General features: G+C 31.2%; 1 protein-coding gene across 4 annotated transcripts in view; it reads right to left on the reverse strand.

Annotated features, from left to right (window-relative positions):
- Positions 1–25705, reverse strand: part of LOC139488514 (disks large homolog 5-like) — a 65348-nt gene that overhangs the window by 36845 nt on the left and 2798 nt on the right. Inside the window, exons 1-2 of one of the 4 annotated variants that reach the window (XM_071274207.1) lie at positions 17411–17517; positions 11040–11102 (exon numbers count right to left, since the gene is read on the reverse strand). Coding sequence is in view for 2 of the 4 variants with exons in the window: in XM_071274204.1 (XP_071130305.1) it covers positions 11040–11102 (63 nt within the window). In the remaining 2 variants the exon portion in view is untranslated. Of the gene's footprint in view, positions 1–6278; positions 7417–11039; positions 11103–15782; positions 16106–17410; positions 17518–25705 lie in introns of those variants that run through there. The other 3 variants (XM_071274206.1, XM_071274204.1, XM_071274205.1) reach the window with 3 other exon arrangements.

Here is a 25705-nt window from a genome sequence, read left to right on the forward strand (position 1 = left end):
CAGAGTTATCTCCCTGTAGTGTTAGGTACCACTTTAAATTCAATGTTAACTTCATTACACACAAGAAATCCATGACAATTTGTATCCAACAAATACAATAACTTATCCACTGTATTTTTCAATAATATATCGAAAATTGCAATGCTGTTCAAATTGAAGAGCCTCAAAACCTCATCAACCAGATGGAAACTAAACTGATTATATCAAACTTAAATCTCATTACACAGAAATCAACAAACACTCAGGTTATCTCTAAGTAAAAAGAGAAATCAAATTTAGTCTTTTATAAAGTAGGTACAAATAAAATTAGAACATCTTACAATTCAGCTGTTCTGTTGAGTGCAGTTATAACATGTATAATGCAATTGTTTTCTGGGTCACAAATTCATTTTTCGCCTACTTTTCAAAATATAAAGATTGGGTGTATATATTCATTGTAACAAGTACCTTATTAGGACAGTCTTTTCTTTTCAGCTTGAATCTTAAAGAACTCCATTTTTGTCTGTTTTAAAGTGCAAATCTTAAAACAAGTACATGTAGTTTTAAATCCAATTGCATCACTTGAAAGCCCTCTGTCTCAAGTGTTTCATAAAAAAAAAAGACCTAGATATTGTTGAATTAAAAGAGATTGTAAACAAAAAACAGACTTATTAGCTAGGTTGTGTAAAATTTTGATTTATAGAAAAAGTAATTATATAAAATCCAATGGGACCAACTGCAACCTACCTATTCCCAATATAATTCAAGTTAGAAAAAAAATAGAATAAGAGCAAAGTTAGTTTGTCAACATTTTTTAAAGCTATAAAGGTTAGAAAACTTGCTTACAAGTGATAACATCAGAGACAAAATTTATGATTTTAAGCCTTCAATGCAAGCATGATATATTGGAAAGGCTCACAGAGAAAATGCAATGAAGCTTAACTCTGACAGCATCAACAGCAGAGTTTACAATTTTAATGTATTTTATGCCTCAGGCCCACCCTGATTTATAAGAATGTCTGAGACAGCAAACTTCTCTATGTCAACCAGGTTATACATCATCAATGTTGTAATTATCGTTAATTAGCCAATATACTTATTAAAAATATTTTTGGCATCTAATAGTAATTTCACCTTCAATAATTTTTGTTTTCCTCATTATATGCAACCTTGACAATTACAACTAACTTCGTACTGAGACACAGTTCAAGGTGTAGAGACGAATACTCTTTTTCATTTTGTGCAAAATAAATGGAACCACTATCAAAACGAGACAAATTCACAAAATGATCGATATCTGTAAGTAAGCAACTGTATGCATACCTAATTGTCAGCTATCAAAGGCTGTAAGATGACAAATCACAGATAATTTTCACACAAATACAAATTGTACTAGAACTTCTAGAAGAGTTTTTCAATGATCAACAGATCACACACAAACAACTTTTTTTAGAGATTTTTCAGCAAAAATGTTGATAATTCCCCATCAAATTCTCTTCGGTTGAGGTTTAGTACACCAATGCTACAGTTGGCAAGATCCTTAAATTTCATCTTTCATACTGTGCTAGGTTCAGCCCCTATATATGGTGAATGTTAATCTTTTTCAAATTATTCAAGCTCTTCTATTAAACACAGATACATTGTACATGTACATGACGATGTTCTTAAGAAATTTGTCCATTCATTCTATAACCATGACTGCTATCCTTTTTCAAGACATTACAAAAGATCAAGTCGCCTGGATCCCGAAAAGTGGGATAAGCTGATGATATGATTATCTAAACTCTGTTCAACATCAAATGTATCATAAATTACAATGACTTTCTGTTAGTGCAACATTACTGCTGCAATTTTGGCTACATCTGACATGCACCCATAAAACACAGTTTTTGACTCCTCTAGAAAATATAAATGTTCAATAAATCTTCATTAGGCTCATAAATCACCTACAAAATAGCTGTGTTGATCTAAAATGTAGTAACATTTGCCAACTCGAAATTGTAAGCTTGCAATTAACTTAAACAAACAGTTCACAGAAGTTTGGTTCTGAAAGCGTTTGAAAACTTTTTAAGGCTTAAATGGATATAGACTTTTAAGCTTTACATGAATAAAAAAATTTAAACTAGATACTACAAAGAAGAATCATCTTCTATCATTATGTAAGTTTGACGTCACAGTACAAAATCTGTTGAAGAAAGGTCAATGCTATATAGTACAAAGCTACATGATCTAGGGACGGGAGATTTCCACTCAAAGATATTAGCTAATGGATATATTCTAAATATTTCTTTTGTACTTTAACATTAGGTCTATCAGATATTATACCATACATCAACTAAATGGTAAAATAAAGATTATGAGCTTGGTTTTGACATGAAAGTCTTCACAAAAATAAAAATTTGGCTTGAATATAAAATCCTTAGATTTTACCCTGAAGACTAAAGAAAGTAGAAATATTGGGGTTATACTTTAGCAAATTTAATTAATGCACGGATAAGGTTAATTTGGGAGGAGCTGAAAGAGTATCACAGGATGCAATGGACTGGTGGTCTAAGTATTGTATATCTTCAATCATCTCTTGCCTGTCAAGAAACTGCTTGTTGTAAGGTGTGTTTGACATTCATACTTGTTGACTTAGATTTTCCTACCATTAAGTCACCTTGGAATAAAACTGGCCATACTTACTTAAGGGCACTGGTGGAGGGAACAAGAGTGCCCAGAAAGAATCACTGAGCTTCATCATGAAAACTGGCAATCTTAGTAAATAAGATTGGAGTCAAACGCACCTGCCATGTGTGGGGTAGGAACTGACAACCTATGTGTTGACAGGCTACATATACATGATATACAGTAGATAAATTACCTCAACTGAGTCAACGGAGTCAACAAGGCCCCACCTTGAGAGCTACAAATGTGCATGAACAATAATATCGTGGTGTAAATTAGATACACTGAATTGGCCTAACACCCTCTTAGGTCATATCTCATACTTCTGGAATCTTGTATGGTTCTTTAAACTTGACCCCTTTGTGGGTATGAATAGTAGATAAACAAATTACTAAGATAGCAGTTTAAGCTGCGTAATACACAACAACAGAACAGATAATTCAGCAAACACATCATCACAGTGTATGATAAGCCAATTCTGTTGTATACTTGTTAATTTCTGAAACTGATTTTATAATTGACAAGATAGGAAGAAGGTGATTATACTCCATTGGTGGTAAGATCACATCTGCCATCCATGTTGTTTGGAGCTGCACATCTGGCTGTCTTATCTTATGTCTATACAGATTCTATGATAAAGTTTGTATTTCTCAGCACCATACATATTGTACTGTAGTGTAAAGATAAAACTACCACAATTTTCTGACAAAGCTGCTGTAATCTGCACAATTTTCAAACCCTATGTCAAATTAGTACCAGTTCTGCAATTTGGTGCAAAAAGGCAATCCTTATTCTAGTTATTTTCTAGTATTGGGTTTTGTCTGTATAACATTTTGGTAGGGTTGTGTCTTTGACACATTCCCCATTTCCATACTCAATTTTTTTTTAATCCTAAAAAGTCAAATGTTTGCTTCCTAAAATTCGGTATTCACACCCACAACATCATGCCGGTATATATCTCTACAGCAACATGAGCAAGGACAAAATTAATCTCTACAGCAACATGAGCAAGGACAAAATTAATCTCTACAGCAACATGAGCAAGGACAAAATTAATCTCTACAGCAACATGAGCAAGGACAAAATTAATCTCTACAGCAACATGAGCAAGGACAAAATTAATCTCTACAGCAACATGAGCAAGGACAAATTTAATCGATCATCAATTTTTTATAAAGTAAACCTACACAATACATAGTTGTTCTGTTTGCTTTGAATTTAATACAACAGGAAGTCATACAATTAGTTAGACTATGATTCAGTCCTTTAATGAATATCGTTAGGACCAATTAAGCTTGATATTTTGTTCAGATTTTCATGAAATACAAAAAATAGATAACTAATCACTGTAAAACATGATATTTTCAGTAGTCAGATTCTTCTATGTTGACTTCTAATTGATTGATATTTCCACCTTTAGTCATTAATTCAGTTTTGTTATATTGATTAATTGTTACTGGCTAAGTATTTCCAGTGGCAAATATTTCATATTCATATTCCTAAACAGACTTATCAAATAACAATATCTACATGTTACCTGATAAATTCTCTTTAGGACCAAGCTAAAACATTTAGACCACATATTCACTTTTTACCATAACTATCACAGAATACAGAAGGTCCTCTTATACTTAAAATGTTCAGTAGCATTTCAACCGAATAAATTAGGTTAATATATGAAAACTTGAATGAATTTAATTTTTCCTCTTTTTGTTGAACAATTGAGAATAGCCAACAAACAGTTAATTAAAAGTTGAATTATGGTCTCACAGGTTATTGAGCAAAGGTCAATGACACTGAAAATCAATATTTTTTTTAATTTAATGTCATTGCCCACGAAAATGGAACAGAGATGGGGTATTTTTTTATAATAAAGAACACTTCTGACTAATCATCTGTATTTTATCTTCACAATTCAAGATCCACAGATGTCCTAAATTTCAGACAATTCCTTAGAGATCTTGAGGGTTGACAATAAAATAAAAGATCAACAAAACTTATCATAAATCGATATCAATAAAACCATTAATCAAACTTTGTTTGTTTACATAATTTACCCTGATATATACAACATATCCTAAGGGTTTGAAGTTGTTTTTTATTGAGTTAATTTCTCTGATTCACAACTTTTTGACATAAATATCTGGAAGGTACAAACTTTTACCACTCCAAATGTATTTTATGCAATAAAAATACAAGAGTACTTGTGGGTATATTTATTTATAGCACAAGGATATATACAAACAACAAAATCATTTGAGTGTCTCCATATATATTAAGTCTATTCTAAGGCTGGATATTTGATCTCTGGTTTTTTATTAATTATTATGAATTGTTGTATATATATATTGTTTGATCATATATTTGACACTTAAATAAAATAATTATTTATTTTACTTATTTTAATTGTTTATTTCTTAATCTCAGTAAATCATACTGATCTTAAAATAAACTTTAAAAGTTATGCTATTTAAGGAAACAGAACCATAATAGATACAATAAATTTTACTCTGGTTTTTAGAAAAAATATTACTTTTGTTAATCATGTCAATTGCACTGGAAAGATAAACAAATGCAGAAACATTGAATTTCTGTTTTTAATTTTTCTAATTCATGAATATTTATAATTTCTCCCTCCCCTACATCCAAAGAAAAAGAAAATGGAAGAAGATTTTTAGAGTATTACATCTGAAGAAATATTATTATGATAAATCAGATAAACCTAATATTCTCTACGTTGATGAGACAAATACATGACAATAACTGTCACAACAATACTTAGTATTGAGGTAGAGTAAGTTACTGATTCTCCATACCTCCAGACAGGAAGTACATAGGGTTCAAGGTTCTCTAAAGTTCAACAGCACTAATTGGGAATGTGGCGAAATAATATGAACAGTAATGATCATACATCATTTTTTTCATCTTGAAAACACTACATTAACAATTCAAGCCAAGAAATCTGTTCTTTTACCTTTGAGGTACATTTGGGTAACATACAATCAATCATACAATTAGACATTGCAAGCTTGTCAGTAATTGTATTATATTTGAATAAGCAAAATCATTTCCTATTTCAAAACTTCCATAAAATCATTTTTAATGTCACACTTAATATATGGAAGACGCCTTTGTGGATTCTTGAATGTTCCTGGGTATGGTACCAATTTTTCAGGGATTGAGAAAAAAATAGTATTTAGTGAACTCTTAATTTCAAAGATTTGCTGAAGTCTGAATACAAACCTTAAGAAAAAGATGAATTTTGTTTATCATTTAAATTTGTGGTTAACTTATTAACTTATACCCAAAAATTATATGAAATTTGGTAATCCTTGAATAAAAGTTGAAATAACAGTAAAGTAACTTCTATTAAATAAAATCACCAAAAAGAAAGCTGGCTTAAAAATAATTTGAAAGCAAAGTTTCCAAACAAATAAAAAAAAAAAATCATGTCGAGAAACCATTATTTAACTCCATAGGAAAAAAAACAAAAACCTCATCGACTGCACCAACAGCCTAGGTCAAAGTCCAATCAGTTTTACATGCAAGAAGAAAAGATAAAATTATTATAATCCACCCTTCATTAAACAAACTGCAAGACAATCAAACAATTTACATGTAGCTGGACTTACCCCTATGAAATCCGACCATAAATCCATAATTCCTTGCATTTTGCGAGTCCATGTCTAAATTACACAGAATCTGGTGAAGAAACCAGGTTGTGTTGTGCTATAAACATCTGTCTGAGTGTGCAAAGCTATTAGCTGTATTTAGATTCGCCTGACCTAGATAGTTCACTCCATATTACACATATTACACATCAAAATCCTTTAATCTAAACATTCACTCAGTTTGTTTGATAAACATTGCAGATCAACCACAAAATCTACTTTCCTTTTATCTTTTAATACACTGCATGTGAAACAAACCCACTATTCACAAAGTCTATCTTGTTTGAAAGGATTATTTGTTCTTTGTAAAGTTAAAAAAATAATTTAACTGATTATCCAATGTTTTCATTACAATTCAATGTATATGTATATAAATCTGCAGAAAAAGTTTGTGATTATCTTAAAGGCAGTCAAATGTTTTGTCTAAGAACTATTTTCAGTTGTAAAATCCCAACATTAAATTATAATCAACGACAACTCATCACACTACAAAAAAAATATACAAAAAAAATATTGAAGAACTACCAAAAACACAATGCTACATGTAAGCATGTACTTTGAAGATTTTCTAAAGTTTTTTTCTATTTCACTTCTGAGGTAACAAAGTCAAGTGATTACGGAGTGAAAAAGTCTCGTCCAATCTACATTAACATGCATGTTACACTGCATACGCACAAAGCCATATTCTACCACAAACTGTCTTCACAACAAAACGTAAACAAACCAAAGCCTCTAAGCTACAAAAGTACATGACCCTTTCATATGCTTTAAATCCTCTCCAGCCATTCAAGGTTTATACATTTTTTTTTACATGTACATGTAATAATCTTGCAATAAATGACTCCCACTTATATATAAACATGTATATATGTATCCAATTACTTTTGGAAATGATAACCCAACCGGCCAATACACTATCTGGTAATTGGATTTCCTGAGTCAACTTGTAACATATAAAATCAGTTATGAAACTGATTCATCTTAAATTCATAACCATTTTGACATTTTATGATATATTGTCAATCAAATCTTCATACGTCCATATGGAGCAATTCCTACAACTAGTACATACAGAGGACTGGCTTTTTATGGTAAAATCAATGTCGTCCCAAATTAATTACGCAAACTAGATAATTATTTCTTTTAACGAATCAAGCAGAAATACATTTAACACAGAGTTGGATACTCGACATGAATATTTTACTTCCATTACTATTTAAAACCTGTCTTCATTATAAAAATAATACCTTACGTATTTGAAAAAGTCGTGAGCAATTAAATTAGTCAGACAACCTTAAAGCCTTTTTCCTAATTGAAACTCATTCCATAATGAAATCCTATGATTACGAAGCATTGTGTTTCAGAAATAATATTGGAAAAATCTATGATATCATTAAAGGATTTACACGTAATCTCCGATAAATTCCTTCAGGAAATTCAAAACGTGTTTTTCTCTTGATTGGGTTTTACAAAGATACAAATTAACTAATTTAAAATGGGATGACGAGAATACTTCAACAAGACAGTAGCCCAACAAACATATATAAAATGACACCTCTTCTACTTCTTGAAGGAAAATAATTACTTGTCAATGCAAACTAATCATTTAAGGGGGTAGACCTTGGTTCAGGGAGATAACTCTTTAAATCAGTAATGCGTTTGTAAAAGTCAAGTTTCGTCAATGAATTTTAAGCATTTACCTGAAACAGATTGGAAATAATCTGTGTATCCAGGAAGCTCAGAACATATTTATGAAAATGGTTGACACAAACGTACTGATGATTTTAAGAGTTATTTCCATTAACCTAGGTCTACTCCCTTAAATAACTCAAAATAAAGCTTTTAACAAACCTTGAATTATACCATAAATACATAACTTATTCAATTATTTCATCTTTTTAACTTTAAACATCATGAACTCTGTCCCTTTTCACACAAGAAACCCCAACAAGGCTTGCTGCTAGAACACAGACTAGGATACACAAAAGTCAACGAAGCATAAAAAGAAGGTCAAGATTATCTACAATTTGATGGCTGGTTAACAACCGCAGATACTGTCAACTTTTATGTTTGTTTGCCATCTGAGAATATTAAAGAAGTTTCCTTTGCCAAATCTTAACTCAAAATGTGTTCTGCACCCTTGGCCACTAAGTCCTACGCCTCAGACTGGTAACAATTTCATGAGACTAATAGGTTGTTAATGTTAGCAAAGTTTTATACACACAGAAGAAAAATATTGGCAGATTTTGGTGCAGATTGGAAATGTAAAATGACCCTAACCAGTGAATCATAACTTTAAGTTGTGGTCATATAACTACAATATTGTGGTAAGCAGTTTAATCTCATAGATGATAGATGCACCTGCATACCATGTTACATGGATATTTTTGTCAACTGGCGGTGGGTGGATACACTCATTTGGCCTCAAATAAATTCAGTTACTTGAAGAGAACTGAGGAGTATGAAGTGCTACTCAATATAAACCAGTTGTATGTACCTTACAATATTCAGCAATAGGTGCATAAATTTGACATCTGACAATATTCTGTATATCCTTAGAGATCTACAATTGTTATAATAGGAATTCATTTCTGAATATATCAAATGCATTTAGTTAAGCTGATTTTATATTTAGTAAAAAGAAAACATTGCTCTGGCCATGAAAAAAAACCATTATGTGGAATAGAAGCAATACTGTATATCCTTGACCTGTGCTATTTACAAGTATTTCTTATATTTTGTTGTAAACCCATCTCTAAACTCTTGTATTTTATGTTCTGGATCTGACCCCACCCACCCACTGTCCAGTAAATGTCATGTAACATTTATATAAATCTTTTATCTCTAATCTATGTGGTCAGTGAACTTATAACCTGCTTTAAGTCTCAACAACAATAACAATGCTCGAATCTCCAATTCCAATTTCCAAATGATGTACATAATCTCCTCTGTCTCTAATTTCAATTTACATTCTGAAATATTTCTCTAAAATATTCGAAATTTCAAAGAAATCTAGCAAAATTTTCTTGCCTTCCTTCTGTTTTTTTTTTTATGGAAGAAGAACTGATTTTAAGTGACCTTAAGAGTGGACATGCATGATCCAATTGCAATTTGATTGGATCAACGATAATATTTCCTCAGAAGTGAAAAGATCTATATTACAAATGTTTATGCAAGATTTGTGAGAAAGAATACAGGATAGACTGAATAGTACTGAATCTTCAATATGAAGGAAGATTTTTAAGATCCTACTTAAAACTGTAAGCTAAAAGTAGATATGAAAGACAGAAACTTCAGTGTTCTCAATTTACCTGTCAACTGTACACTACTTAGGTCTATCAGTTACAGGTAATGGTTTGATCAGGGCTTATTTAAGCATTACCTATTTTATTTTTTTCATGACAATGACAGAAGTGCTATATCCATGATGTAATATTTAATGATAGACTAAAACAAACAAATGTCTTAAATTAAAACACAAACATTATTATTTGACAACTATGACATGTAAATGTCTGTACCAAAAGTTTCTTCATATTCTAGAGTATAAGAAAACAAGGGACATAATTCAATGTCTTGATGTTGCTGGATTACTTCCCTTTGATCTCACAGGTGGGTCACTTATATCTCAATCACAGTCATAATCCAGACATCAAATAAACAATTACCTGACAAAGCAAGCCACATCAACCTATGTCCAGCAGTCAGAATAAATTATACATGATAGTTCTAGGTCAATGTTTTGTTTCAGAGTAAACAATGCAAAATGGCCTTGTCCAAGTTAATTATAAACAATGCATCAGGTCACTAGGGGTCATGATCTTAAATTTTCTTTACTCCTAGCTAAATGTTGCAAATTGAACTTAAGGATTTTAATTTTTTCTTGATTTTCAAATTAAATTGTTAAGTTGATAATATATTTGTATCAAATATCATCAAAGTTCTGCAAGTTTAAACAGTGTATGCATAAACTTAGTAGGTATTGTCTTTTATTCAGGGCAGATCGAATTCCTAGACTTTATTTCAAATAAACGAATAAAATTTCAGAATTTTGGTTACTTAAGACTGATTGCAGGTTGCTTTATAAAGGTTTCACTTAACTGATTGCATATTACAAAAGAATGATCAGTGTTTTAAAACTGATTGTATATCACTTAAAGAAGATCAGTGAGATTGAGTTTAGGTGCTTTAAAGAGGTATACATAGACTGACTGTAGTAGATTAACTGTAGGATGCTTACCTGACATGGATTTAGATTGAATGCAGGTTACTTTGCAGAGATCTACACAGATTGATTAGTAGTTTCTTAATGGATATTTACAAAAGCAGATTGTTTGTTTTTTAAGGTGGTACCTAATACTTTCACTAAAATTAATTTGGCTAGTTTAATTTTAATAAAATTTTGAAAAAGTATTTACTTTGACCCTTTAACAAAAATATAAAAATATAAAAATTTTGAACCAACCGTTTTGTCAGAAAAGTTACACTGGTTATATAGCAGTTTGACAAACACCAATTTTGATCATTGAGAACCTTAATATTCCCTTTACAACACAAAGTAATTAAAACGTTTAGCTGACTTTACTGTTATCTCCCTGTAGTGTTAGGTACCACCTTAACAGAGATCTACTATACTGACTTTAAGCATGTTTTACTGCTTGTGACCGATCAAGTACAAATGATACATGGTAGTAGGTTACAAGGTCAAGGTGTATATATTACCTGTTGTGCTGGATTGGTTAAGTATATCTTCCTCTGAGGATGCAAGAGACAGTGAGCGAGAATCTGAAAAAAAAAAAAAAAAAAATTCCTTATAAACCTTTCAATTTTTCATTAAAAAAACGTTGTGGTTTTTTTTTTACAAGCTAAACGATTGGTGTTCCTGTTTGAATTGCTTTACACTAGTCATTTCGGGGTTGCTGTTTGGTATTAGTCAAGGCTCTGTGTTAAAAGCCATACTTTTACCTATAATGGTTTGCTTTGTACACATTGTGAATTGGATGGAGATATGTCTTATTGGCACTGATACCACATCTTCCAACTTCTATTGTTATGACTTAATCCCTCAAATTTCATGTCTTACCATTAGTTTAGGATGACTGTTTTTATATTTAAGACACACTATCCATCCATATTTCCTATGTGAATCTTAAGTTAAATGGGATTTTGCATTCAACTTCCTTCGTTCTCAACAGATTTATGGATGATGAAACAGACATTTTGCTAATGCCCTTTAAATAGTGCAATAATACTGTCAATTTATAATTTTTTTTGATGTGTTTAATATTGAGACAGATTTCGCAAAAATAAAAATATTGCATCAACATCTTTGATGGAGTTATTTGTTTGCAATATTTTCTTAAATCATTATTATATAACTAGCATTAATTTTCATTGTAAAACGACCTCAATAATAAATGCATGAAACAGGACATATATTTAAGATTCTAGACAATTGCTGAAATATCTTCCAACTGAATGTAAAATGCCTAGTTATTGCATTGTCATATAAACTTTTGTGATTTCTAGTCAAAGTCAATCTAAAATCCGTCCCTCACAATTTTTTTAGAAAGAACAGTAAAATGTTGAAGTCAACCTAATTTTGACTATTGGTTGATTGCCATTAAAACCACTTTCAGCTCACTCTGCTATGTTGTGGCAGCCAGTTTTTATTGATTTGAGGACCCAGAACGCCATAGAGCTGAGAGCCCCCCCCCCCCCCCCTTTTTGGGAAAAATTGCTTATATAGGGAATCACTGAAGCAAGATTGGAATGGGCACCCTCATAGGCAGTCAGTGGGCCCCCACTTATGAAAATTTTTGGATCTGCCACTGAAGAGAACCATATACCTTCGACAGGATGACTTGCAATCCTAGTATGTTAAGATAGGTGTTTAATACATCTGCAACGGTGCAACCAGCAAGTCTAAAAATCACAACCTCGATCATCGCTTAGACCAATATGAAAGTTAGATTGTGTAATCCAATACTAAAGCTCATAACACATATTCCATATTACTTCCCCTTTCCAAAATCATGTACCCTAGCTGGTTCTCTAGTGAAGGATTAAAACACACTCACTTCTTTATGAATCATATAAAAGATATAATTTCATAAAAAGGTAATGTAATACTATGGTTCTTTAGTCAAATAAAAATTCTCAAGTTACATTTGTACATCCATTAATTTTCTGTAAAAACTTTTTAGTTACAACTGACAACTTTTTCCAACTATATAAACAAGTTTCACCTTGTAAAACAAATTAAATATACTTGACAGAGCATTACGCTCTACTTTTCACAACCTTAAGTATACTTCAAAATAAAAATCATTCATTTAACAAAGACATAAAAAATTTGAAATGCTATTATCTCGCACTTGTTTAAAGTACATGTTCAAGCTTTTAAAAGATGTCCCAAATTCTTAACTCTAAAGTATAATCATATCTTTTGTTACAAAATATTCATGAAAATTATAATTTAAAATTCCACTTGAGAAGCTGATACACATTTTAAATTTAAAATAAATAACCATAAATTAAGCGGCTTGGTTTTGGGTGTATTGAGATATATTCCCCCACTTATCAAGTTAGCCAAAGATCAATAAAGTTTGTAAATAAAAAGGAAAATAATACCATAAATCATTCAACCTTTAAAAATTTATCTAATGACCTATAAATAACATGAAAATTATACCCATATTTACTCACAATATGAGTACTCATATTCAAAATAAGTTTAATTTCAGGGAAAGAATATAGGTCCAAAATTTGAAAAAAAGTCTCCTGCAGCTTACCAAATTTCTTATCAAAAAATTTGCAATATATATATATGACTTATTTCTATGCATTGGGTATTAATTTTCCTGGATTTCATGGGTATAAACTAACCACTTATTGAAATGTTCAATAAAGTATAAATTTCTCACAGTCTTGTACAAAACTTTACCAAAAGCACAAAAGTTAGTACCTGAGCGAGTATCCAGGTACAAGAGTGAGTCCCCAGGAATAAATTAGTCATAAGTAATCCTTATCAATATCATTTGCAAATGTAGGGATGAAATTTCATTATCATTATCAATTTTTTTTGTGTTTTACTACCTGTATATCAGTTCAAGATTTCCAAATTTTGTGGTTTCATTATTTGCTCAAATCAAAGTACAAAGTAACTAAAAGTTTGTATTTTGTGGAAAAGTTAAAATCATGGGTTTTCCTTACCAATAAAATCCACAGAAGTCAGTATCCCATGAACATTGACCAATCAATTGAACCCACAGAAGTCAGTATCCCATGAACATTGACCAATCAATTGAATCCACAGAAGTCAGTATCCCAGGAACATTGACAAATCAATTGAATCCACAGAAGTCAGTATCCCAGGAACATTGACCAATCAATTGAATCCAGAGAAGTCAGTATCCCATGAACATTGACCAATCAATTGAATCCAGAGAAGTCAGTATCCCATGAACATTGACCAATCAATTGAATCCAGAGAAGTCAGTATCCCATGAACATTGACCAATCAATTGAATCCACAAAAGTCAGTATCCCAGGAACATTGACCAATCAATTGAATCCACAGAAGTCAGTATCCCAGGAACATTGACCAATCAATTGAATCCACAGAAGTCAGTATCCCATGAACATTGACCAATCAATTGAATCCACAGAAGTCAGTATCCCATGAACATTGACCAATCAATTGAATCCACAGAAGTCAGTATCCCATGAACATTGACCAATCAATTGAATCCACAAAAGTCAGTATCCCATGAACATTGACCAATCAATTGAATCCACAAAAGTCAGTATCCCATGAACATTGACCAATCAATTGAATCCACAGAAGTCAGTATCCCAGGAACATTGACCAATCAATTGAATCCACAAAAGTCAGTATCCCATGAACATTGACCAATCAATTGAATCCACAGAAGTCAGTATCCCAGGAACATTGACCAATCAATTGAATCCACAGAAGTCAGTATCCCAGGAACATTGACCAATCAATTGAATCCACAGAAGTCAGTATCCCAGGAACATTGACCAATCAATTGAATCCACAGAAGTCAGTATCCCAGGAACATTGACCAATCAATTGAATCCACAGAAGTCAGTATCCCAGGAACATTGACCAATCAATTGAATCCACAGAAGTCAGTATCCCATGAACATTGACCAATCAATTGAATCCACAGAAGTCAGTATCCCATGAACATTGACCAATCAATTGAATCCACAGAAGTCAGTATCCCATGAACATTGACCAATCAATTGAATCCACAGAAGTCAGTATCCCATGAACATTGACCAATCAATTGAATCCACAGAAGTCAGTATCCCATGAACATTGACCAATCAATTGAATCCAGAGAAGTCAGTATCCCATGAACATTGACCAATCAATTGAATCCAGAGAAGTCAGTATCCCATGAACATTGACCAATCAATTGAATCCACAAAAGTCAGTATCCCATGAACATTGACCAATCAATTGAATCCACAGAAGTCAGTATCCCAGGAACATTGACCAATCAATTGAATCCAGAGAAGTCAGTATCCCATGAACATTGACCAATCAATTGAATCCACAGAAGTCAGTATCCCATGAACATTGACCAATCAATTGAATCCACAGAAGTCAGTATCCCATGAACATTGACCAATCAATTGAATCCACAGAAGTCAGTATCCCATGAACATTGACCAATCAATTGAATCCACAGAAGTCAGTATCCCAGGAACATTGACAAATCAATTGAATCCAGAGAAGTCAGTATCCCATGAACATTGACTAATCAACTGAATCCACAGAAATACTGGACTATTTATTACTGGTAGCATGAAAAATCAGCAATGTATGCACAAAATATCGAAAGTAATACCCCAAAAGTTTTGGGACAAACTTAGTGTGTATAATCATGGCATCTTCTTACACCCCAATTATGAAATCAATTGTCTTAGCAACCATTGACCTTGAATTAAAATAGGTTCAATCTCTCCTAAGCATGGCGAAATAATGATGCAAGATTGCTCATCAGTTCTCTCCTCTTATCCTTTGAACTCTGACCTTCAAAATGAAAAGAGTTCAAATACTCACAATCATCTAGCAATCCTTGGACAAAGTATTGCCTCTAACAGTGTTGAGAACAGACAGGATGACACAGAAGAATTGACAGTGGCAAATATTCGGAAACATTGCAGACTGACTGCAATAAGAGGGGGCCTGCTCCAGTCATTCCCTAAATAATTAAATTTTCCTCACAAAAGGGGACCCAGGTCCACCTTTAATCTGCCTCTGCTTGCAACGACATGAATAATATACTAATATTAAAATTTATAACACAAAAATATTACAGAGACATGCAAATGTTAATTGTCTTTTCCCTGCGAATGTACGCTTCATACAAAAAGAAAATTACAATTTAATCAAATGAAATTAATAAATTTTTGATGAAAACTTGCCTGTAGATGTGTAACAAACAAATCCAGAACTATTTTGGGCTTATTCCAGCCTTATATAGAAACAGACTGTTGATACAAAGAGTTTTTCCCACACTGTGACTATGAAATTAACATTCACAGTGAAACTAACGTCAAGAAAATTTAAATCCAGTGGAATAGATTAAATCCAGTGACAATACCAAGTCTCTAGTTTCTTTTGCATAATAATAACAATATCCATTTTCTGAAGTAAATTGGCTGTAACCAAAATAAAGTTATGTTTTCCTAAAGGATGACACAAATAAATTTTCCAGACCACAATTTTTTTTACACATGAATAACTCGAGAGACACCAAGACAGATATTTCGACTATGAATGGCTGATTAGAGAAGGAAAAGTGAGGTGACCTGAATATCTATACTCACACAATAGGTTTATAATCAACATTGTTTAAATCTCCACCCAACTTCAAGGGTGATAGGGCAGAGATCTGATATGGGAGAAATATAATATACATATCAACAGGAACTCTTTCATGGTGAAGAAATTTGATCAAATATGTCAAGCAATGCCAAATGGGCCTGATTATGGATGATGATTTTGTCATGGCACTGAGACCCCAATCATTCAACATGAAGAGATTCTGTCAAAGCATGGTTCAACCCCATTAAATTTGATGTTTTTGAGTCATGCAATTTATCTTTTAACATAAAACTAATAGATGTTTAGATATACTAAATCAGTGAGGTTGGAAGTTATATCATAAACCACTATGCCACAGACTTTGACCTAATACAAATTATATGCTGCAGTGGATTCATGATTATTCGTGGAATACAAAATTTCCTAAGTTTTGTTGGAATAGAAGAAGGATGAATTCAAATGCTTAACCAACTGCTGACAGAAATTTACATTGGTTTTTATGCAGACTTTGGCAAAACCACAAAACTTATATTAATAAATGTACAAAAAATAATTCTTTAATCCATGAAAATTGTTTCCTACAAAAATATGTTTCCACAGTTCACAAAATATATCTAACGCTCTTTAAAAAAAAATTTACAATCTTTAATGCAAGAGATAGACAAACCATAATTGAAACAACTAAATATCATGACAATAAATTTCCCAAACGCTAGATTTATGATTGCTCCAAGCAATACAATCATGCCAACATTGAACTTGTTTGAATCTAATTATATATAATTTGAATCTAAATTTACTTTTTCTTTTAGAGAGATTTTGAAACCTCAACATTTATATCTCTGTCATTTAAGTCTGCATTTGAAGTTTCAATATAAAACTTGACTGAGTACTCCCACTCCCCTTCAGAGGGATAAAACTTTCAAATGAGATATAATGCAACCATGAAAGATAATGAGATGACTTTAAAATTCATATTGCTAAATCCTTATAAATGATAAAGTTCTTCATATTTTATCCATGGCAAAGCTTTCCACAATTTTATTGATCATTCAATTCAAGTAATGTTTGCGTTGGTATCTCTCCCTTCCATTTATGAATTTAAATCATATGTCCAAACCATCTATAAAATATTTATAAGTATGTAAATTTCTTCTAACATAGATCTTATTTAATCGTTTACATTACCTACATAAGATAACATTGCAATTGTTAATATCCTTACCTTAATTATTCATATAAAATTTGATAAATTACAGTCAAAGTATCCATATTTTTATCCAAAATGTATCACAAAAAATTGGAAATGTACATCCAGTTGTATATTTCATATACATGGGAAGATCTTAGGGTAAATGTCAGTTCCGGATCACTGAACAGGAATGTTTTCATCCCTGACAAAACCCCCTACAGGTGACAAATTTTTTACAGAAGAAAATCACCTGTAATTACATTTTATGAATAGAACTGTACATCATCTAAAATAAAGATGTTATTAATAATAAATAGTCTGGATATATATAAATTATAAATAGACATCTTAACATTTCACATACAGTACCTATAGATGAATTAAAGGCCACACCAAGCTGGTTTTTATTAGATTTGAACTTGTAAACGCTTACATATTGGGATCTGCTTTAATATCTTTGCAGAGTCTGCACGATCAGCACTGGTTTCTCTAGGAGTTCAGTATTTTTTGATTTTAATTTTATTATTTTTGTATTGCCATTTTAGTCTTTTATTTGCATCTTTTTTTAATTGAATCACACAGTTCCTGGGTCATATTTTTCACTGGTAAATTGGTATTTTTATTTTTTCATTTATCAATGAACTTTCCAAGGTATATTGTCTACTTGCAATAACACATATTTCCCCCTCCTATTATAAGGGGTCATGAAATTCCTCTGTTAACTGTTTTCTTCCTTTATTATCAACAATGTTTCAGAGTATCAAAAATGTATCATCATCTACCATGATATATCTTTAAACCAAAAGTTTGGACATTTATATGATTATCAGAATATATTTCTTTTGATTTATGTGCGTATAACTTTCTGATTTAACTAGTCTACATTAGCGAAAAATAAGTCATCAACCCTATTTTCAAAGTGGATCACCAATGTTTTGGTACTACTATGTTTGATGTCAATGGTTATCTTTTGTAAAAGTATTTGGTAATAGATGATGATAAAAACATCATGTATGCATTTTGAGGCCTACTAAAGTTAGAGAATGGAAATAAATTTGGAACATATACAGCTGTACAGATCGGTACAGACAGACAAGGATAATACTCAATGCCCAATCTGCTACACAGGGACATGAAAATCTTAATAACATGAATCACAAATGTAATATTTTCTTCAGTGAATGCAAAAGTTACCAAAGTTACCAAAGTAATATTCAAACTCATAAGTTGAAAATAAACTAACAAAAAAATAAAAGACCAAAAAATAAACAACAGCATAAAAAACACAACAGTGTAAATTAAAGCCTATGCACATGAACGCCACCAAAAACCAGGGGTGATCTCAGGTGCTCCAGAAGGGAAGCAGATCCTGATCCAAATACGGCACCTGTCGTGTTCAAATTTAAGTACAACCCCTAATGATAAGTCTTATTCAAAAGGTCCCTTTCAGGAAAAAAATATAAAGTTTCATTCAGAAAATTTAAAACAAATAATACTATAATCAAATGAAAGTTTTAATCTGTTTCTCTTGTTTTTTATTTTGTAAGTGCTAATAAAAAAAGAACTCACTACTTGTTAGTGCCAAATAACAAAACATATTAAAAACTGGTTTCAATGGGTTATTATATGAGGAAGCTTTTGCTGAAAAAATTATGCATTCACTGTTATAATCAGAATAAATGATTACTCAATATTTTAAAAGTGACCTCATTAATTAGTGACTTGTATAAAGTACTTTATGTTAAATTTGTTTCAACACATTAAATAGCAATGAACAAGCATTGTGGAATAGTCCTTTTCCTTACAACTGCTTACTCAAAATTTTACTCATAAACATGTAATGATTGAATAAAAGGAATACTTTGGTCCCATTTTAACAGTTTCACCAATTAAGACAGAATAGCTACATAATAAATATGTATATTTATTATTGATATAACTTAATCAGAAAACTTTTCACATTAGTGTATATGTGCTCATGTATGTCTAAAAAGTTGCTGGAAACTATTCTTTCACGTACGTTTACACTTTAAAATAATTTTCAATCAAGTTAACTTTTAATTTAAACTATTGTGTCTTAAACATGCATATATAAATATACATCTTTTATGTTATGTTATGTATTTGTAATTGATCACTGACTTCCCGTAAAGATCCAAACAAGCATTTCATATCACCCAGTATACGCAATATTATTCAGGAAACATCATGGCTTACCTAGTACTTCCTACTTATCTGGGCATTAATCTGAATCTAATAAAACTTGGGTTTTTGTAAACCCTATTTGAATCAAAATAATTAATAACTGGATTAAATTTTACAGCTATTTTAAAATAACATCAAAAAGACAACAATAATTTTTCACAGTGAAGTAAGGGAAATAACTCCAAAATCATTTTTATTAATTTCCTGACAAATGCCAGATATTTTTTTTTTATTAATTTCCTGACAAATGCCAGATATTTTTTTTTTTATTAATTTCCTGACAAATGCCAGATATTTTTTTTATCAGACAAATACAAATGACATGAAATAGGTATAAGTTTTAAAATAGTCATTGCTTCGTTTTGTTTACATGTACAAATAAACATTGAAGATCAAAATTTGTATATATATATATATGTAAAATCACACCAAGTCTAACATATAACATTTATAAAAAAAAAAAAAAAAAAAGGTAGCACAACTTTGAAGTCTAGCTTTGTGTAAAAATTGCATAATGAATCATGAATGCATGTTTAAGTTTACATGGGATATGAAAAATTGCCTAGTTGTTTGACAATTAAAGTGCCCTAACTCTGTAATGACTTATTTGATAACTGTAAAAAAAATATCAATAGGAAATTCACTTCAATTTGTTGTAAAGTCGTAAAAAAATATGTCATTCATGAAAGTGAAGTTTAAAAAAATGTCTTTAATATGTCATTCACAAAAGTAAACTTTACATATCATCAAACAGGTACAAACTGCATAAATGTCCCATTAATCTGGCATCACTGATCTGAAAACCATCAAAATTTTAAGTTACCTTGTCTCAATAAAACCTAAAATTGTTTATAATATTGATAAGGATTTGTGAAGCATAAACAATCATTCATATGTCTCACAAATAATAGGCCCTAAAAATTGAATTTTGTAACCTTATGTAGTGAACCTACATTTACAGTCTGAAATATACAACTTATAAGGGTTATTTGATAGTATTTAAGCCAGAGTAGTTGTTTTATGCATTTTAATGGTCTATTTCCTTTTAACAGAAGATTGGTCTAGAACACTCTTCATGCCCTTAGACCACAATAATTTTTTTTTGTAAAAATTTTTAAGGAAAAGTTCCAAATAAGTCAGTTGTAATCAAGGATCCGAAAAAAGAATCACACTAATGCGGTCATTTTTCAGTGATTGAAAAGTTGGTGCCCCTTTTTAAATTGTCAACTTCAAACTAGATTCATAGCATCAACAAACTTTAATTGTTTCATCGCATTTACTTAGTAAATTTCTTATAATTTTTTAGTAATTCATTAATTATTTCTATATTTTGGCTTAAAATTAGGATAAAACATGTACTCCTGAACATGCATGAAAATGTAGGATTTTTATTTCAAAGTACTATTTCTTATGTTTTAAGAAAAAAGGCAGCCTGGAAATTGTTTTGACATTTTTTTCAATTACTCTCAAACCATATCTCCTTTAATATTTCTCTTTGCCCCATCTTTTATAATTACCCATAATCCCCTCTTTTCTCACACTTAGAAAAATGAAAATGAAAAACATTGACAGGCCTACGTTTTCTATTCTAAAACAAACAAGAAAAGTGATAAATAATCACAAAAATAATCTGCAAACAGGTTTACCCTAGCTGTTAAAAATGTCAATCTTGAATGTAGAAATACAAATGACCTTTTCAGCGACTGGTGACATCTGTGCATTACTCATAAATAAAGCATTAGAATGAAAAAATAATCAATACAAACTAGTATTAGGGTTTTTATCTTGCACAGCAAAAATTGGCAATTTACGACTTATCAGAAAACTGATAACACAATATATATAGTATTATACATGTATTTAATTCAGACTTCGTTTAACTGATCCATTAGTTGTTAAAGTGCTAGTCATTTTATAATTTTTAAAGTGCACTCCACCCAAATGCAGGATGACACATTATTGAGTAAACAAATACTCGATAGAGAAAATCATTTAAGAAATTATCATTGGCTGTACCAAGGGTAGACATATTTTTTAGAAGGTTTTTACCCCAAAAGGAACATACATGTACCTGAAAATTGAATTATATGGTAAACATTTCAATTAGAATACAATTTAAACTGGGTTGCACTGAAAAAAATACCTGAATCTGTTTCAATTAGGAAATGTAAAAAAAAGGTTTTCAAATTGCAAAATTTGTGCATCTAACAACATCAAAAACAAATTTATGAGGCCTTTATTGTACAAAACATTCTGTGACATATATTTAATTTCTGTCATACAATGGACTTTAATTAGACATAGGAAATTTTGATACATGTGTAATACATGATGGATGAACTTTTTCTGTATTTCATAGATTCAATCAAGAGACAATGCATTCATTATTATCCTAATGTTCACATACTGGAATAATAACACTTCAATTGGTTTTAAAGCATAATCATGGACACTTTCAACAATGCTTCCATAATAGAGAATTGCACTGCAGTTCTAGTTGTATTTTTCAAAGTATTATTTAAAAGAGCATCAGTGTGTTATGTTCAGAACCTCTTTGGAATCTGTCTTGAGTCAAAATATACATTTCCAACCTGTTGTATGCATTAGTATTTTTCACTTGTTATCAGGCCTGAAAATTCAAGAACAAAAACTCATGCTCCCCACATCCTCCCCAAAAAGAAAAGAAAATTATTGTACACTAACACAGTGAGGGCAAATAATTTTAGGAAACCATAGACTATTTTCTGTCTGAAATTCAAATTTTGACTCCAGATTTGAATTTTGTGATAGGACATCCTGGTTCTGTCAGGTCATGCAGGTAAGAGCGACCAAAACAAGTTAAATCAAAATGTATAATGGTGAAATCTAGGGAAGTTTTCTAAAATATTAACAGTTATTCCACCTCCCCCCAAAATTGTACCGATTGTCAAATTGATTGTACTTCTTTAATTTGCTCTAACTTGACTGAGTATCGAGAAGTTAACATATGAAAAAGATATAAACTCGAAAGTAGGTAGTAAGAAAATAGTCTCATATTTTTAGAGAACAATATATATATTACTAGGTACCGGTAACTAATAACTGTTGAGATTACTTGTATTTGTACATTTTGTATGCCATCATCTACCAATATTAGATGTGGCTAGCCACTTCATGCAGACACGATGTACAGCTCAGAGATTGCTCAGATTGGAATCAATCATTTCAAGTCCATATACATGTATGTATACTTCAGCTATTTAAAAAAAAAAATCTGACAAGCATCAATCTTGCATGGTTTGGTGTGATCTGTTCATTCCACCATGACCATGATGACATTTAGATGTACATATACAGTCTTCCCTTATAAAATTTCATGGTAGCTGATTTTCCTAGTTACAATATGGTAAATTCTTAATCCACTAACTAGGACTATGTCAGTACTATAATTTGTACTATTACATGTAAATTAAATTTATTTTATAATAATGTATAAATTCTTTCATAATAAATCAATCCTTGTACATGTACATGCTGTCTTGAAAAAACAAGAAACAAATAAATGGGGAATGTGTCCATGGGGCACAGATGATGCCCCCACTTCCATACAACATTATAAAGGAACACAACTCAAGAACAGTAAAATTGATGCTACCTTAAATTCAAACTTCATCTATGTAGTGCGGTAGTAAACATTTGGTATAAGTTTCATAACATTTTGTTGATGCAAACTTAAGTTAGAGAAGGGAATAAAAAAATTCATCAAATTATTTGTCTATTTGGAAAGGGGCATAAATAAAATCTAGAAAGGTAAAAATGAGGCCACCAAAATTCAAATTTGATCTGTGTTTTGTGAAAATAAGCATTGTGTATAAGTTTCATAATCTTTGGTTGAGGCAAACTTTAGTAAGAGAATGGAAACTAAAAATTCAAAAATTTTTCCATTTGGCCAAAAGAATTAATAAATGGAACATGTACATGTGTTTCAGCTAACCAAAGTGCCTACCCTAACATTTTTGATGCCATTTTGGAACAAGCACTGTTAAGGACAGACTAATTGGAGTAAAAAGTATTGTGTATACATGTATATCTCATAATGTTTGGTTGAGGGCTTGAGGCATATCTAAGTTAGAGAACAGAAATGTAAAATTCAGCCTTTTTTTTTCATTTGCAAAGGGGCATAACTCTAGAATGGTAAAAATTACGCCACCAAAATTCAAATTTGAACTTTTTTTTGTGGTTATAAGCATTGTGTAAAAGTTTCATAACATTTTGTTGAGGCAGAAAAGTTAGAAAAAGGAAAACAATTTCAGGATGTATGTCCAAACATGGTGAAACTTAATGCCCCTCCACTACTCAAGTTGAATCTAGATAGACATGACTCTGCTGTTTGTGGTTGGCAGGAGGAAATGCATTAATCCACCTATAACAGTTATAAGTTGATTACTACTAGTAGTAACCCAAGACAAATTTTTTATGTCACTACTGCAACAAATGGATCACAAAAAATAATTAATTGGTCTGGAAATATGTTAAATATGAGGCCTAAAATAAAATATTGTTTGTTTCCCCAATCCTGACCAACCCTGGCAAAATGGTTCCGACTCACAAAATTTTATTTCTGAAACTAAGTCAAATATTATTATATATTCATTTCTGATTTTCAGGCTTGCCAGATCAACCGACATTGTTCCAGCTTTTTGGAAAAAATAAAATTATTTCCCTACCTACCTCCCCACCCACACTTGGCTTGGCAGGGTCGGGATTGGGGAAACAAACAATATATTGATTTAGGCCTGATATGGTGACCTAAATTTGCTTATGTGTGCTTCATTTTCACACTTTTTTGAAATTTGTCTTATTGGCAATCATACCACTTCTCCTTTTTTTATAACAGATCATTTTAAAATATGCATGTGTAGTTTTGCTCATTCCATCCGAAGTTAATAGCAATAAAATAGGGAAAAAAATTTTCACCTTTTCTTTTGAAAAATCAATACAATATAATCCACATATATGTAAAAGAATTAGGCAACAAGAATGTGTCCATAGTACATGGATGCCCCATTCACACTATCATTTTCTATGTTCATTGGACCATGAAATTCGGGTAAAAACTCTAATTGGGCATTAAATTTAGAAAGATCATATTATAAGAAACGTGTACTATGAAGCATGCTAAGATGTTTCAAGTTGATTTAGACTTCAACTTCTTCAAAAACTACCTTGACCAAAAAATTAACCTCAAGCAGGACAGATGGACCGACGGACACACAGACCAGAAAACATGTTCCAAAATGAGAATTTTCTCTCACTTACACAATTTTACAACAGTGCCAGAGGAACCAAATCAATAATCTACTAATAGTACATTTTTCATCGTACATGTTGTATCAACATGTTTTTTTATAAATCAAAGGGGCATTAGCTATGATTTTGAAAGAATGTTTTGTCATACAATAGTTAGTTTGGCCCTAATTTGTTAATTAAGTTAGCTCCAAAACATTGCTGATGAATTATTGACTTGTAAGTCAATATTTAATTTAACCTCTTTTACTTTGAAGGAATGTTACCTTCAATTTAACCCCTGAACTAAAGATGAGTTACATGCATGTACCCATTTACTAGGCATGTTCAGCTATTTAAAGGCAAATAGTGTCCACATAGAAAATGGTACAAAGGTGAACCTGATTTCGTTGACTAATTCTATCCACAAAAAATACATTTTATGAAGGTTAAACAGGTGATAAACATTTTTTTTAACCTAAAATTCTTTCTAGATCTGTTTGATTTCATTTTACACTATAAATTACTTTAAAATAGAATCAAAAGACCTAGAAATTCAACTGTACATGCTTGCTATTTATTTGTGTTTTATAGGATTATATGATCGTCAGCAGTTGAAATGCTGGAACATACATTGTCAATGTTCATACATTGTTTACTGTGATTTCAGACTTTTAGTAATTGGGGATATGGACCATAATTTGGTATTCGGCCTTTGGTTTCTTTTTGTATCCTTTTTTATAAGTTCTAAAATTTGAACTTTTATTTTGTGGGTTGTGTTGGTGTTAGAATAGTATGAATGGAACAATTGAGTTTTTCGAGAAAAAATTAATACATTTTGATTCACCGTTTACGTGA

This window comes from Mytilus edulis, chromosome 9, assembly GCF_963676685.1.
Source record: "Mytilus edulis chromosome 9, xbMytEdul2.2, whole genome shotgun sequence".
Lineage (NCBI taxonomy): Eukaryota > Metazoa > Mollusca > Bivalvia > Mytilida > Mytilidae > Mytilus > Mytilus edulis.